The sequence below is a fragment of the Pelophylax lessonae genome, assembly GCF_965119305.1.
Source record: "Pelophylax lessonae genome assembly, chromosome: 9".
NCBI classification, from domain to species: domain Eukaryota; kingdom Metazoa; phylum Chordata; class Amphibia; order Anura; family Ranidae; genus Pelophylax; species Pelophylax lessonae.
This window is the reverse complement of record NC_138776.1, coordinates 264,308,583-264,323,460: the sequence shown is the minus strand read 5'-3', so window position 1 is coordinate 264,323,460 and position 14,878 is coordinate 264,308,583. Positions and strand designations below refer to the sequence as shown.

General features: G+C 46.0%; 3 protein-coding genes across 4 annotated transcripts in view; 1 reads left to right on the top strand and 2 right to left on the bottom strand.

Annotated features, from left to right (window-relative positions):
* LOC309562677 (uncharacterized protein) overlaps nt 1-14,878 on the top strand; it is a 420,285-nt gene that overhangs the window by 238,018 nt on the left and 167,389 nt on the right. The window lies entirely within an intron of this gene.
* Nucleotides 1-14,878, bottom strand: part of LOC309564435 (uncharacterized protein) — a gene marked incomplete at its 5' end in the record, with an annotated part of 253,943 nt that overhangs the window by 142,304 nt on the left and 96,761 nt on the right. The window contains 5 exon segments of the mRNA XM_082269065.1: nt 8,153-9,373; nt 9,892-10,033; nt 10,131-10,280; nt 10,396-10,446; nt 10,543-10,648. Coding sequence (XP_082125191.1) covers nt 8,153-9,373; nt 9,892-10,033; nt 10,131-10,280; nt 10,396-10,446; nt 10,543-10,648 — 1,670 coding nt within the window.
* Nucleotides 1-14,878, bottom strand: part of LOC309563916 (uncharacterized protein) — a gene marked incomplete at its 3' end in the record, with an annotated part of 182,514 nt that overhangs the window by 139,125 nt on the left and 28,511 nt on the right. The window lies entirely within an intron of this gene.

The following is a 14,878-nucleotide window of genomic DNA, read 5'->3' as shown; positions in this document are numbered from 1 at the left end:
GAACCCAGAAGGAGGAACTTTATCCCCATTGGTTGGGATTACTTATCCATTAACAGGTGAGGTCATTGGGCAACACCTCTAGTCATCCAGTATATTGGATATTAGAATTATATGATAAGTTTTTCATTTAAGAATAATCATAAAAACGACATAAGAATCTTATACATACTCTCATAGTATATACATGTCCATCTAATATCTCCATCATGTATCTAGGTAAAGATTGAACCTGGTGACGCCATTTAATAAGCATATATATATATATATGAAATTACTTTTCAACCAAAGACTTCACTTAGTAGCAGTCACCAAAGAGGGCAGTATCGTATTACTGTTAGATTCAGTATATAGAATACAACTGCATTATTTACCTACAAATAAACTCCAAACCTCATGTTGATAAAGAGCTTATAATCCTAGACCTTCTAGACTCTTTGGCAAGGTTAGACAAGTTTTATGACAACTCTTACAATGGACGGATGTGTACCTCAGCAGTCGGGTAAACCTTTTAAAAATCTCCTGAATAGACACTTTTGCCTAAAAGGAGGTTTGAACTTTTAACAAGATGGATGCCACTGCTCAAAGTCTCTATGAAAAACAGAATATATATAGCTGTGACATATTACCATTTTTCTTTTATTTAATCTCCCCAATAATCCTGACAACATGCTCAGCTTCATCTACCTGATGATGGTGAGGGATGGTGTGATCTTCCTGTGTGGAATCCTGAGAATACAGAGGATGGGGACATCTCTCTAGTGGGCTTCTGTAGCTGGATGACTCCATCATGGTGTCCTGGTACTGCTTCCTGTGTCCTTTTTGAAACTCTGCCTCCTCCACTACATAATCCTCATCTTTTATCTCTTCTTTAATGTTGACCTGAGTGAAATCTCGGGAATACAGAGGACGGGGACATCTCTGTGGTGGGTTCTCATTACTGCATCCATCTGTAGGAAACACACACACTGACTGAATACATTGTTTCTACAGTATGTGTTTATCAGATGATGGGGGATCTAGGTGGATCCTCCGTACTGCTCTCTCCTTTACAATAAAGTCTCCTCTTACCCATTGATGTGAGGGGCGGCTGATTCTCCATCATGACGTCCTTGTAGAGATGGGTCTACAGATCCTTAAACATCAATCCATATACCTGAACAGTTTTTGTATTTAGTGGCCATCACTCACCGGTGCTGATGTCTGGAGAAGATTCCTCCTCTTGAACTTTGTCCATCATCCCAACCTCTTCCCTGAACTGCTGATCACCCATCGCATACGTCTCTTCTTCCTCTTTAACCTCATCTTTTATAGCTATCAGATTCTCATTCTAAACAAACAAAATAGCAGGGAATGGTTTCTTTAAAATGTGAGCACAAATAACCTTATACCTAAAAGTGGAAAATATTTTCATACAGTCAGATCACTTTTATGTTCTCGACATCCATCTTCACCTACCTGATGACTGTGAGGGATGGTGTGATCTTCCTGTGTGGAATCCTGGGAATACAGAGGACGGGGACATCTCTCTGTTGGGTTCCCATTACTGGATCCATCTGTAGGAAACACACACACTGACTGAATACATTGTTTCTATGTGTTTATCAGATGATGGGGGATTTAGGTGGATCCTCCGTACTGCTCTCTCCTTTACAATAAAGTCTCCTCTTACCCGGTGATGTGAGGGGCGGCTGATTCTCCATCATGACATCCTTGTAGAGATCCTTGTGTTCTTCTGAAGACTCCCACTCCTTAAGTTGGATAAACGACTTGAAAAAAGATTGAAAATACTTTTTTGACCAATAGAAAATAATAAATGAATAGAAAACCTCCATATGTATAATCCAATACCCACAGTTGACCAGAAGGTTTGCCCCAAGGGCCACCAGCAGTCCCCTCAGCACTCCATCTCCCACCAGACTTCCTTGCTAGCATGACTCATCCATAATTAAGGTCTGGTTAAACCACCCTGCCAGGCCCATCACCCAGGAATTTGACCAAGCTCCCCAGAGTATGCATAACGACCCATCCTAGCCTCCGCCTTTCAGTTACCAGAACGTTCTCCAACTTTTCAGAACCACCGGGAGACACCAGAGACCTTTACAGAGGGTTTACTTTAGGTCAAGGCATCAGTTATCCTGCCTTGACCTAAAGTAAAAACATGACCCAATTAAGATTTACAGGTTTAAGCATCAGACAAAACATACATTTTCCTGCACTCACCCTAGTAGAACACTACAGGGCGCTACACAACTACTTTTTAAAACAATCTACCAAGCTGCCCAGTACTAGTTCTTGAGGGAGTCCATTCCGTATTTCAACAGCTCTTAATATGAAGAAACCTTTCCGTATGTGGAGGTTAAATCTCTTTTCCTCCGAACATAAAGAGTGCCCCCTATTCCTTTTTACCGAGGGTTACTGGGTGTAAATGTAAAATAAGATCCTATTACCTCCTCTACTGCCAGTTCCACCAACGTCTCCTCGCTACTTCCTGACTCACCTTTCACCCAGGACGTCCTATATATGTACTCTTACATCACTTCCTGTCTGCACCTGACATCACTTCCTGTCGTTGAGTTCCACTGACAATAAGTGAGATTGCCTCCTTGTGTGGAATATAAATACTGAAGTCTACGTTATGTTGCATCATTCTGTCCCTTGCCTCGTGATCCATTCTTCTATCAGGTTACATCGATGATCACACACAGATTATACAGAAAAATAATTATATCAACATTTTATTTTTTTACAATGTTTTCATTTGATGACCAGTATACAGAGGACTCATTTATTTCATACACACTCTATTACCAAAAGTATTGGGACACCTGCCTTTACACACACATGAACTTTAATGGCATCCCAGTCCTAGTCTGTAGGGTTAAAAATTGAGTTGGCCCACCCTTTGCAGCTATAACAGCTTCAACCCTTCTGGGAAGGCTGTCCACAAGGTTTAGGAGTGTGTCTATGGGAATGCTTGACCATGCTTCCAGAAGCGCATTTGTGAGGGCAGGCACTGATGTTGGATGAGAAGGTCTGGCTCGCAGTCTCCAATCTAATTAATTCCAAAGGAGGTCTATCGGGTTGAGGTCAGGACTCTTTGCAAGCCAGTCAAGTTCCTCCACCCCAAACTCGCTCATCCATGTTTTTATGGACCTTGCTGTGTGCACAGATCCAAATCATTTGGTGGAGGGGGGATCATGGTGTGGGGTTGTATTTCAGGGCTTTAGCTCCAGTGAAGGGAACTCTTAAGGCATCAGCATACCAAGACATTTTGAACAATTTCATGCTCTCAACTTTGTGGGAACAGTTTGGGGATGGCCCCTTCCTGTTCCAACATGACTGCGCACCAGTGGACGAAGGGAGGTCTACAAAGACATTGATGAGCGAGTTTGGGGTGGAGGAATTTGACTGGCCTTAATGTTGTAATAATCCAGGGCTCAGAGCCCTCACCTCAACCCTGACGCCTTAAAGCGGTAGTATCCCGCTTTTTGACACTTTTACCTACAGGTAAGCCTACAATAAGGCTTACCTGTAGGTATAATTAATATCTCCTAAACCGGCATGGTTTAGGAGATATTTGCAGTGCATGCAGCCGCTCACGCAAGCGGCGCATGCGCTCTGAAGGTCCGGGGGGACCTTCAGTTTTCCTAGCCGGCAGCTTGCCGGAAAAGCACTCCCACGCGCATGCGCGGGAGTGACGTCATCGCGGCTCCGGCCAATCACAGCGCCGGAGCGGCCGAACCCGGAAGAGACGCCGAGGGATCATGGCGGCGCCCGCAGCGATGTCCGGGGGTCCGTGTCGGGGCTTCGTTCTAAGGTAAGTAATGCATAATGAGCTAGTATGCGATACATACTAGCTCATTATGGCTTTGTCTTGCAGGTTTTTTTTTTTTAATTTTCGGGTTTACAACCGCTTTAAGAGTTCCCTTCACTGGAACTAAGAGGTCAAGCCCAACTATTCAAAAACAATGATTTAGACAAGTGCACAAGGCAAGAGCCATAAAGACATGGATGAGCGAGTTTTGGGTGGAGGAACATGACTGGCCTGACCGCAACCCGATAGAACACCTTTGGGATGAATTACAGCGGAGACTGCGAGCGAGGCATTCACATCCAACATCAGTGCCTGACCTAAAAAATGTGCTTCTGGAAGAATGGTCAAACATTCAGTTAGACATACTTCTAAACAGTGGCGGCCGGTGCGTTGGGGGCGCAGGGGCGCCGCCCCCCTATCCATGCGTCCGGCCCCCTAATCTACATGCGGGGCGCCGGACGCATGGAGTTCAATGGGGCTTTTTTTTTCTTTAATCACCTGATTAGAGCCAGAGGATCTAAGCTCTAATAGGCTTCAGAAAAGGGTGGACCCAGTGCGCCCCGAGCCCACCCATTGTGTGACAATAGCGAATGAAAATGCGCTATTATCACACAGATCCTCCTCCTGGCCAATCAGGAAGCGGGTCCGAGACCAAGAGCATTGGCCGAGGAGGAGGCTGGAGGACTCGAGCAGACGCCGGGGGACTGAGGAAAAGCCGCCGCTGCAGGTAAGTGCACTGGTCTGTCTGCATTGAAAGGGGAACGCTGGTCTGTCTGCATTGAAAGGAAACACGCTGGTCACTCTGCATTGAAGGAGGTATGCTGGTCTGTCTGCATTGAAGGGGGCACACTGGTCTGTCTGCATTTAAAGGGGGCACGCTGGTCTGTCTGCATTGAAAGGGGGCACGCTGGTCTGTCTGCATTGAAAGGGGGCACGCTGGTCACTCTGCATTGAAAGGGGGCACGCTGGTCACTCTGCAATGAAAGGGGGCACACTGGTCACTCTGCATTGAAAGGGGGCACGCTGATCTGTCTGCATTGAAAGGGGGCAAGCTGGTCTGTCTGCATTGAAAGGGGGCACGCTGGTCTGTCTGCATTGAAAGGGGGCACGCTGGTCACTCTGCATTGAAAGGGGGCACGCTGGTCTGTCTGCATTGAAAGGGGGCAAGCTGGTCTGTCTGCATTGAAAGGGGGCACGCTGGTCTGTCTGCATTAAAAGGGGGCAAGCTGGTCTCTCTGCACTGAAAGGGGGCACGCTGGTCACTCTGCATTGAAAGGGGGCACGCTGGTCTCTCTGCATTGAAGGGGGCACGGTGATCTGTCTGCATTGAAAGGGGCACGCTGGTCTGTCTGCATTGAAAGGGGGCACGCTGGTCACTCTGCATTGAAGGGGGCACGCTGGTCTGTCTGCATTGAAGGGGGCATGCTGGTCTGTCGATATTGAAAGGGGGCACGCTGGTCTCTCTGCATTGAAAGGGGAACGCTGGTTTGTCTGCATTGAAGGGGGCACGCTGGTCTGTCTGCATTGAAAGGGGGCACGCTGGTCTGTCTGCATTGAAAGGGGGCACGCTGCGCTGGTCTCTCTGCATTGAAAGGGGTACGCTGGTCTGTCTGCATTGAAGGGGGCATGCTGGTCTGTCTGCATTGGATGGGGGCACGCTGGTCTGTCTGCATTGAAAGGGGGCACGCTGGTCACTCTGCATTGAAAGGGGGCAAGCTGGTCTGTCTGCATTGGAAGGGGGCACGCTGGTCACTCTGCATTGGAAGAGGGCACGCTGGTCTGTCTGCATTGAAAGGGGGCATGCTGGTCACTCTGCATTGAAAGGGGGCACGCTGGTCACTCTGCATTGAAAGGGGGCACGCTGATCTGTCTGCATTGAAAGGGGGCACGCTGGTCTGTCTGCATTGAAAGGGGGCACGCTGGTCACTCTGCATTGAAAGGGGGCACGCTGGTCTGTCTGCATTGAAAGGGGGCAAGCTGGTCTGCCTGCATTGAAAGGGGGCATGCTGGTCACTCTGCATTGAAAGGGGGCACGCTGATCTGTCTGCATTGAAAGGGGGCACGCTGGTCTCTCTGCACTGAAAGGGGACACGCTGGTCACTCTGCATTGAAAGGGGGCATGCTGGTCTGTCTGCATTGAAAGGGGGCAAGCTGGTCTGTCTGCATTGAAAGGGGGCACAGTGGAGAGATTGGTATAGAGGGGTTGAGGACACAGAATGGAAGCCAGTGGAGGGATTGGCAGAGAGGGGTAGAGGACATTGAATGGAATCCAGTGGAGCGATTGGCAGAGAGTGGTGGAGGACACTGAATGGTAGCCAGTGGAGGGATTGGCAGAGGGTGGTGGAGGACACTGAATGGTAGCCAGTGGAGAGATTGGCAGAGAGTTGTGGAGGACACTGACTGAAGGGCAGTGGAGGGATTGAAAGAGGGGGGGGGGGGGGCAGTGAAATTCAGAGGTGTGCCACACTTAGCCGCAGGGAGAGCCCTCTCAACACCTTGGCCTCGGATCTACATTTTCATCTTCATGCCTACTATATGTTTATATTATTTGTATCTAAACCTTTACGTGTTCTTCAATAAAATCAGATTGAACAAAGAAGACTCAGAACAAATTATTATTAATGTGCGGAGCATTCATGTTTATTTTACAAGATTAGAAAAACTGATTAACACACAATGAAAGATATGCATGGACCATACCACCTTCTGCAGTACAGTGAAAATATTATAATGATGTGAAAGAGCCACAAGCTATCTATAAAAGGATGACTGGTGAAGGGCCAATCCTGATGGCATTCTCTAGGGTAATGCATTTTTACAGTTATCCTTTCTGTAGAAGATAGTAGACCGGGCTCCGGTCCCTTCATGTTCTTCCCCAGTCATTGTCCCTTCATGTTCTTGCCCAGTTATTGTCCCTTCATGTTCTTCCCCAGTCATTGTCCCTTCATGTTCTTGCCCAGTTATTGTCTCTTCATGTTCTTGCCCAGTCATTGTCCCTTCATGTGCTTGCCCAATCATTGTCCCTTCATGTTCTTGCCCAATCATTGTCCCTTCATGTTCTTGCCTATGTATTGCCACCATTGGTTGGTTGTTGCCCGTGTATTGGTACGGCTGTCTTTGTATAGTCATGATTGCCCATTTTTGTTCCTCCGTGTATTGCCATACCTGGCCATGGTTAGACCCATCTATGTGAGTGTGGGACCAACTCAGCCTTGTTTGTTTGGAGGACCATATATATCTCTGTAGACCTTTTTCTATCAAACCCCACCCCTGAAAGATCCAAATATTTTTACCATCCCCCAACTTACTGTAGGTGGTACAGCGCACCTTCTGGGTTTATTCTCCAGGTAAAGGGGGATCAGAGGCTGGATGGGGGGTAAAAAAAGTCCTTGTGTATGAATTTATTCCATGAGATTGGGGTCCGCATACGATACGTGCCGGGACTATGGGGAGGGGCTTCCTCTCTTCCTGCCGGATGGTTTTTTGTTTTCATTTGTTGTTGAGAATTGAAGAAAAGAGGAATTTTTGGCACACAAATTTTGGAGAGAAGAGATCCAGGAATTTCAGATCTTATCCCATGGATCGCTAAGGAAAAGAAGAATTTGGTAGGAAACCAGACTCCGCCTACTAATCTTACTTTTTGCCAGAATGTATGCATTCCCATCAGCGATCCATGCCAGTGCCCACCAGTGGTGAAAATCAGTGCCCTGCACTGCTGCCTTTCAGTGCTCATCAGTGCCACCTTCATTTTTTTTTTGTTTAACTTTCATTTTTTCTAAAACTATATTTTTATGTTTCTTTCTTTTATTTTTTTTTCGTAATATCTTTATTGCTATGATAAGGAATGAACAACGTCCGGTGTGACAACGGTGGGCGGTGACCAGTTCTCTTTATGGAGAGATCTGGGATCTATTAGACCCCAAATCTCTCCTCTGGGCTCTCATGCCGCCGATCACACACAGATCGCTCTATCTCTGTGCAATGTCCTCTCCGCCGGCTGCAGGGGTCCCAGGCTCACCTCTCTAATCATCGGCTATCTCTCACAGTGAGACATTTCCCACACTCTGAACATGAAAAAGAACGCTCACCCATGTGAAATCTCTGGTGTCTAAGAAGTTTTCTGTCAGTATAACATTTCCCGCACCTCTCTACATGAATGAGGACACTTATCCGTGTGACTTTTTTGGTGTATACAAAGTCCTCTTTTGTCAGTAAAACATTTCCCGCACTCTGAACATGAATAAGGATGCTCACTGGTGTGACTTCTCTGGTGTTTAATAAGGTCTTCCTTCAGAGCGAAACATTTCCTGCACTCTTAACATGAATGAGGACGCTTACCGGTATGAGCTGCCTGGTGTCTACGAAGGCTCTTTTTCGTAGTGAAACATTTCCCGCACTCTGAACATGAAAAGGGACGCTCGCCTGTGTGAATTCTCTGGTGTGCACGAAGAATTCCCATTCTAATGAAACCCTTCCCACACTCTGAACATGAAAAAGGACGCTCTCCCGTGTGAATTCTTAGGTGTCTAACAAGTGTTCCTTTGGCAGCAAAACATTTCCCGCACTCTGTACATAAATGAGGACGCTCATCCGTGTGACTTTTCTGGTGTCCAAGAAGTGTTCCTTTATCAATGAAACATTTCCCGCACTCTGAACATGAAAAAGGACGCTCACCTGTGTGTATTCTCTGGTGTATAAGAAGTCCTCTGTTCTCAGTGAAAGATTTTCCGCACTCTGAACAAGAAAAAGGACGCTCTCCCGTGTGACGTCTCTGGTGTAGAAGAAGGTGATCAACCCTAAGAAAGCATTTCCCGCACTCTGAACATGAAAAAGGACGCTCACCGGTGTGACTTCTCTGGTGTTTAGTAAGGTCTTCCTTCAGAGCGAAACATTTCCCACACTCTGAACATGAATGAGGACGCTCACCTTTATGAGCTGCCTGGTGTCTACGAAGGCTTTTTTTCGTAGTGAAACATTTCCCGCACTCTGGACATGAAAAGGGACGCTCACCTTTGTGACTTTTCTGGTGCCCAAGAAGTGTTCCTTTATCAATGAAACATTTCCCGCACTCTGAACATGAAAAAGGACGCTCCCCTGTGTGAGTTCTCTGGTGTGTACGAAGAATTGCCATTCTCATGAAACACTTCCCACACTCTGAACATGAAAAAGGACGCTCTCCCGTGTGAATTCTTAGGTGTCTAACAAGTGTTCCTTTGGCAGCGAAACATTTCCCGCACTCTGTACATGAATGAGGACGTTCACCCAAGGGACGCTTTCCCATGCGACCCCTGTCCCGTAAAGAAGACTCCTTGGCTTGGGTTGATTGATCCGCACTGTGAGATCTCAGTTGGACATCTGAAGTCATAGTATGGGATTTATCAGGAGATTCCTCAGGATTAGAAGGATCCATTGATCCCTCCAGATGGTAAGGTCGGTGATCTGTGGTTGGAGTAATGGGATCTTCTCCTGGAGAACATTGTGTGATGTCATCATCTTCTGCCTTGAAATCTGGAGGTGAAATAGAATCTCCCTCCGAGGAATTCAGAAGAAAGCGTCCATCTGTAAGAAAACAAATTATTACTCGCTTGAAGACCACACTTTTTCTGGCACTTTGTAGACCTAAGGGTCTGGTATAGATTTGAGGGGGGGGGGGGGGTTATTTTGGCGTGGGGTTCTCCTTAAAATCCATACCAGACCCAAAGGGCCTGATATGGATTGGGAGGAGACCTCCATGCCGTTTTTGTTTTCTTATTGCCAGCAAATTCAGCAATGTTTTGTTTCTCATTCAGCTGTCAGTGGGGAAGCCCGCTGACAGCTGATGACTCATCTGTTGTTAAGGCTTCCCGGCCCGTTCCTTAACAACCTATTCACTGTGCGCTTGGCGGGGAAGCATCCCGCTGAGCGCACTGAAAGCTTGGGTGAATACCCGAACGGGTGATGTTCGGGGCTGAACTCATGCTTGGCCCGAACCGATCGCCCAACCCTGCTAGAGATGAAGAAGTTGGGAAATTGTCTCAACCTAACAATGTAACTACATATTCTATACTCATACAATTTTATTACTGTTTATTACTTACTTGTGTCCATATGTAGAGAAGGTTCCTCCTGTTTACTTTCCATAATCATCTCCCTCTCCTCCATAGACTGCTGATCTCCACTCACCAACCTCTCTTCTTCTTCCTCTTTAACCTCAACTTTGATGTATTTCAGCTCCTCGCCCTAAACCCCAAGATAATAGGAAAGGAATAAGAAATGACATAGAAGAATGTCCTCTCGTAGAACTATTTTCAAGTTTGTTTTCCCCAGTCCCATCTACCTGATCATTCTCCTTATAGGTGAGATCTTCCTGGGTGGAATCCCGAGAATACAGAGGACCTCTCTCCTCCATAGACTGCTGATCTCCACTCACCAATCTCTCTTCTTCTTCTTCTTTAACCTCAACTTTGATGGCTTTCCGTTCTTCACCCTGAACCCCAAAGATGACAGAATATACTCATTAAAAGGAAAAAAAAATGATGTAGCTGAATGTCCTGTCGGAGCTTGGAATGATTTTTAAGGTCTACATGCTCAGCTTCATCTACCTGATGATGGTGAGGGATGGTGTGATCTTCCTGTGTGGAATCCCGGGAATACAGAGGATGGGGACATCTCTCTAATGGGCTTCTGTAACTGGATGACTCCATCATGGTGTCCTGGTACTGCTTCCTGTGTCCTTTTCGAAACTCTACCTCCTCCACTACATAATCCTCATCTTTTATCTCTTCTTTAATGTTGACCTGTGTGGAATCCAGGGAATACAGAGAACGGGGACCTCTCTCTGGTGGGTTCCCATTACTGGATCCATCTGTAGGAAACACACACACTGACTGAATACATTGTTTCTATGTGTTTATCAGATGATGGGGGATCTAGGTGGACCCTCCGTACTGCTCTCTCCTTTACAATAAAGTCTCCTCTTACCCGGTGATGTGAGGGGCGGCTGATTCTCCATCATTAAGTCCTTGTAGAGATACTTGTGTCCTTCTGAAGACTCCCACTCCTCCTCACGTTGGATAAATGACTTGAAAAAAAGATTAAAAAGACTTGTTTGACCAGTATAAAAAAATAAAATGAATAGAAAACCTCCATATGCATAATCCTATACCCACAGTTGACTTAGAGGAAATCAAAAACCTCTATAAATCATGGTCCAAATTGAGCCAACTGGGGAAAAAATTCCTTTCTTATCTTCCAAAAGCGTTTGGATATTCACTGGATCAACAATCTCTGATAGAATTACCTACAGAAACAATTGAGTACGGTCTGTCATACTTTATTTGCACTAACATACAATTTTTAAGGACAAGCTTTCAGGGTGTGTTCTCTTCTTCAAGGTCCATAATATGGCAACAATCACCTCAAGCATGTTATCACCTATAAACCGAAAATGGTAATATCCTGTATATGTTACATATAAATATAAAACCTATACCCAGATATATTATTTGCATTTAGGAAGGCATACAACTGTAGCACTACCCTCGTAGGGTTGCGGATGACTGGGTTCCCCACTCCTGCACAGCAAGGCAAGTAGCATTTTCAGTTGTCATCCAAACAGTCTTCGAGCTTGGTTTTTATGTTTTATTAGAGTGTGTAGCGGAATGGACACTGAGAGTGTGGTTTGGGTTGAGAGAGTGAGGGACTCTTTCACTTGGGACTATCATATTTTTTAGCAGTGTCCCTCAGGAGATGTGTGGGGATGTATTGCAGATGGCTAGAAAATGGTGGAAGTGTTTCATAGACCCAGGCCAGTGGGGTGGGGTTTGTTATTGTGAATACCTTACATAGTTACATAGTTACATAGTAGGTGAGGTTGAATAAAGACAATAGTCCATCCAGTTCAACCTGTGTAGGTGTGTGTGACTGTAATCATCTAACATAGCCCTCAATCTCCTGATCCTTGAGATGCAAGTCTAAGAGTCTTTTGAAAGTCACCATACTACCCGCAGAAACCACCTCTTGTGGTAGACAATTCCACAATCTTGTAGCCCTAACAGTAAAGAACCCCCCACGTTGCCTGAGGTTAAAACGCTTCTCCTCTAATCGCATTGTATGTCCTCGAGTCCTCATGCAATTCCTTCGAATGAACAGCTTTTCTTCTAAGCTGAGATCCCCATTAAGATATTTATAAATTGCTATCATGTCCCCTCTCAGACGTCTTTTCTCCAGGGAAAATAAATCGAGCGATTGCAGCCGCTCTTCATAGGTAAGGTCCTCCAACCCCCTAATCAGTTTAGTTGCCCTTCTCTGGACTTTCTCCAGCTCCAACACATCCCTCCTGAGGACTGGCGACCAGAACTAGACAGAATACTCCAGATGCGGTCGGACCAGAGTTTTATAAAGTGGAAGGATTATAGTCTTATCTCTGGAATACATCCCTTTCTTTATGCATGCTAATATTCTGTTGGCTTTGGAAGCTGCCGCTTGGCATTGCATGCTGTTGTCTAATCTATCATCAACTAAGACTCCCAGATCCTTCTCCATTTTTGATTCCCCCAAGGGTTCCCCTCCTAACGTGTATTGTGTTTTTATGTTTTTGGTCCCCAAGTGCAAAACCTTACACTTCTCCACATTAAACCTCATTTGCCATGTCGTTGCCCACTCCGTAATTTTGTCCAGGTCATTCTGTAGGATATCTGCTTCATGCTGTGCAGTTCCCATTGTCCTATTGTTCCTGTCTGCCTTGTGAGCATATTATGGGATGTGTGTTTGTGTGGAATGGCTCGAAGAGGGAGGGGTTTGGGCAGAGTGTAGATCTCTTGTGTTTTCAATAAACAATTCATTCTAGTTTGACTCCCAGAACTGTGTGTCGTCCAGTTACTGGGGGGGTTTTGCCTTAGATATTTTAGTACTTCCTCAGCTCCAAAGATGATACACCGGAGATACCTAGGCTGGGTATTGGAGCTCCGTTACAGAGGGTAATAACTTAGATGGGGAATAGGAATCATGGGATGCCCATCTTCACCGGTCTACCTGCCGACTCTTCACCAGCCTGCCTGACTCTTCACCAGCCTGCCTGACTGACTGCCCTAGAGATCTTCCAGGACAAGGTTCAGAAAGATTTAGGCACACTGCCATCTTTCAGAGAGACCTGCTATATGCGGCAGTCTCTCCCCTTGTAAGTCCTGCTGTAGTACTCAAACTGTCCTCCTTGCTCCCGAAAATCCCCTCCAAACTGTTGCTATTGTCAGGATCCTACCAAGCCAGCTCATGCCCCAACCAAAGGCAGAGCACACCCTCCCCCCCCCATGACCAGAAGGTTTGCCTCAAGGGCCACCAACAGTCCCCTCAGCACAACATCTACCACCCGACACCCAGCATGACTCATCCATAATTAAGGGCTGGTTCAACCACCCTGCCACCAAGCTCATCCCCCAGGGATTGACCAAAATCCCCAGAGTATGCATAACGACCCCCTCCTAGCCTCTGCCCTCCAGTTTCCAGAACGTTCTCCAACTTTCCAGAACCACCGGGAGGCACCAGAGACCTTTACAGAGGGTTTACTTTAGGTCAAGGCATCAGTCATCCTGCCTTGACCTAAAGTAAACCCATTACCCAATTAAGATTTACAGGTTTAAGCATTAGTATTTTCCTGCACTCACATTAGTAGAACACTAGCGAGCGCTACACAACTTACTTTTTAAAACAATCTACCGAGCTGCCCAGTACTAGTTCTTGAGGGAGTCCATTCCGTATTTCAACAGCTCTTATTGTGATGAAGCCTTTCCGTATGTGGAGGTGAAATCTCTTTTCCATCAAACCTAAAGAGCGCCCCCTATTCCTTTTACCAAGGGTTACCGGGTGTAAATGTAAAATAAGATCCTATTACCTCCTCTGCTACCAGTTCCACCAATGTCTCCTCTCTGCTTCCTCCCGATTCACCTTTCACCCAGGACTTCCTATATATGTACTCTTACATCACTTCCTGTCTGTATCTGACATCACTTCCTGTCTTTGCGCTCCACCGACAATAAGGGAGATCGCCACCTTGTGTTGAATATAAATACTGAAGTCTACGTTATGTTCCATCATTCCGTCCCTTGCCTCGTGATCCATTCTTCTATCAGGTTACATTGATGATCACACACACAGATTATACAGAAAAAGAATTATATAAACATTTTATTTTTTTACATTTGATGACCAATATACAGAGGACTCATTTATTTCATATACACTATATTACCAAAAGTATTGGGACGCCTGCCTTTACACACCCATGAACTTTAATGGCATCCCAGTCTTATTCCGGAGGGTTCAATATTAGGTTGGCCCACCCTTCGCAGCTACGACAGTTTCACCTCTTCTGGGAAGGCTGTCCACAAGGTTTAGGAGTGTGTTTATGGGAATGTTTGACCATTCTTCCAGAAGCGCATTTGTAAGGTCAGGCACTGATGTTGGATGAGAAGGCCTGGCTTGCAGTCTCCACTCTAATTCATTCCAAAGGAGGTCTATCAGGTTGAGGTCAGGCAAGTCAAGTTCCTCCACCCCAAACTCGCTCATCCATGTCTTTATGGACCTTGAGATAGTCAAGGTGAGTGATGACAAGGGAGTGAATGAGTAGCCTGGTGGTTTCATTATCTAAAAGGGGCGAATTTTAGAAATGTTACAGAGGTAAAGTCTACAAGATTTTGATAGCAATTCGTTTTGGGTCTGAAAGGACAGGTCAGAGTCTAAGATTGCACCTAGTTCCCTGGCATGACGGAAGAAAGGGGAAGTGGAGAGGAGGAAACAGAGTTATAGGTAACACTGATGGAGCGCTGTGTTAGGTAGGAGGGGAACCAGGAGAGAGCAGAATCTTGGAGACCAAGGGAACGGAGTTTAATGAGAAGGAGCTGGTGGTCAACTGTATCAAAGGCCGCAGAGAAGTCTAGTAGTAGCAGTACAGAGTTGTGGCCATTGGTTTTAGCAGTTAGTAGATCGTTAGTGAGTTTTAATAAGGCAGTTTCTGTGGAGTGCTGCAATCGAAAGCCAGACTGGGGGTGAAGGTTGTTGTCAGTGAGGTAAGAGCCATGACGGTTGTAG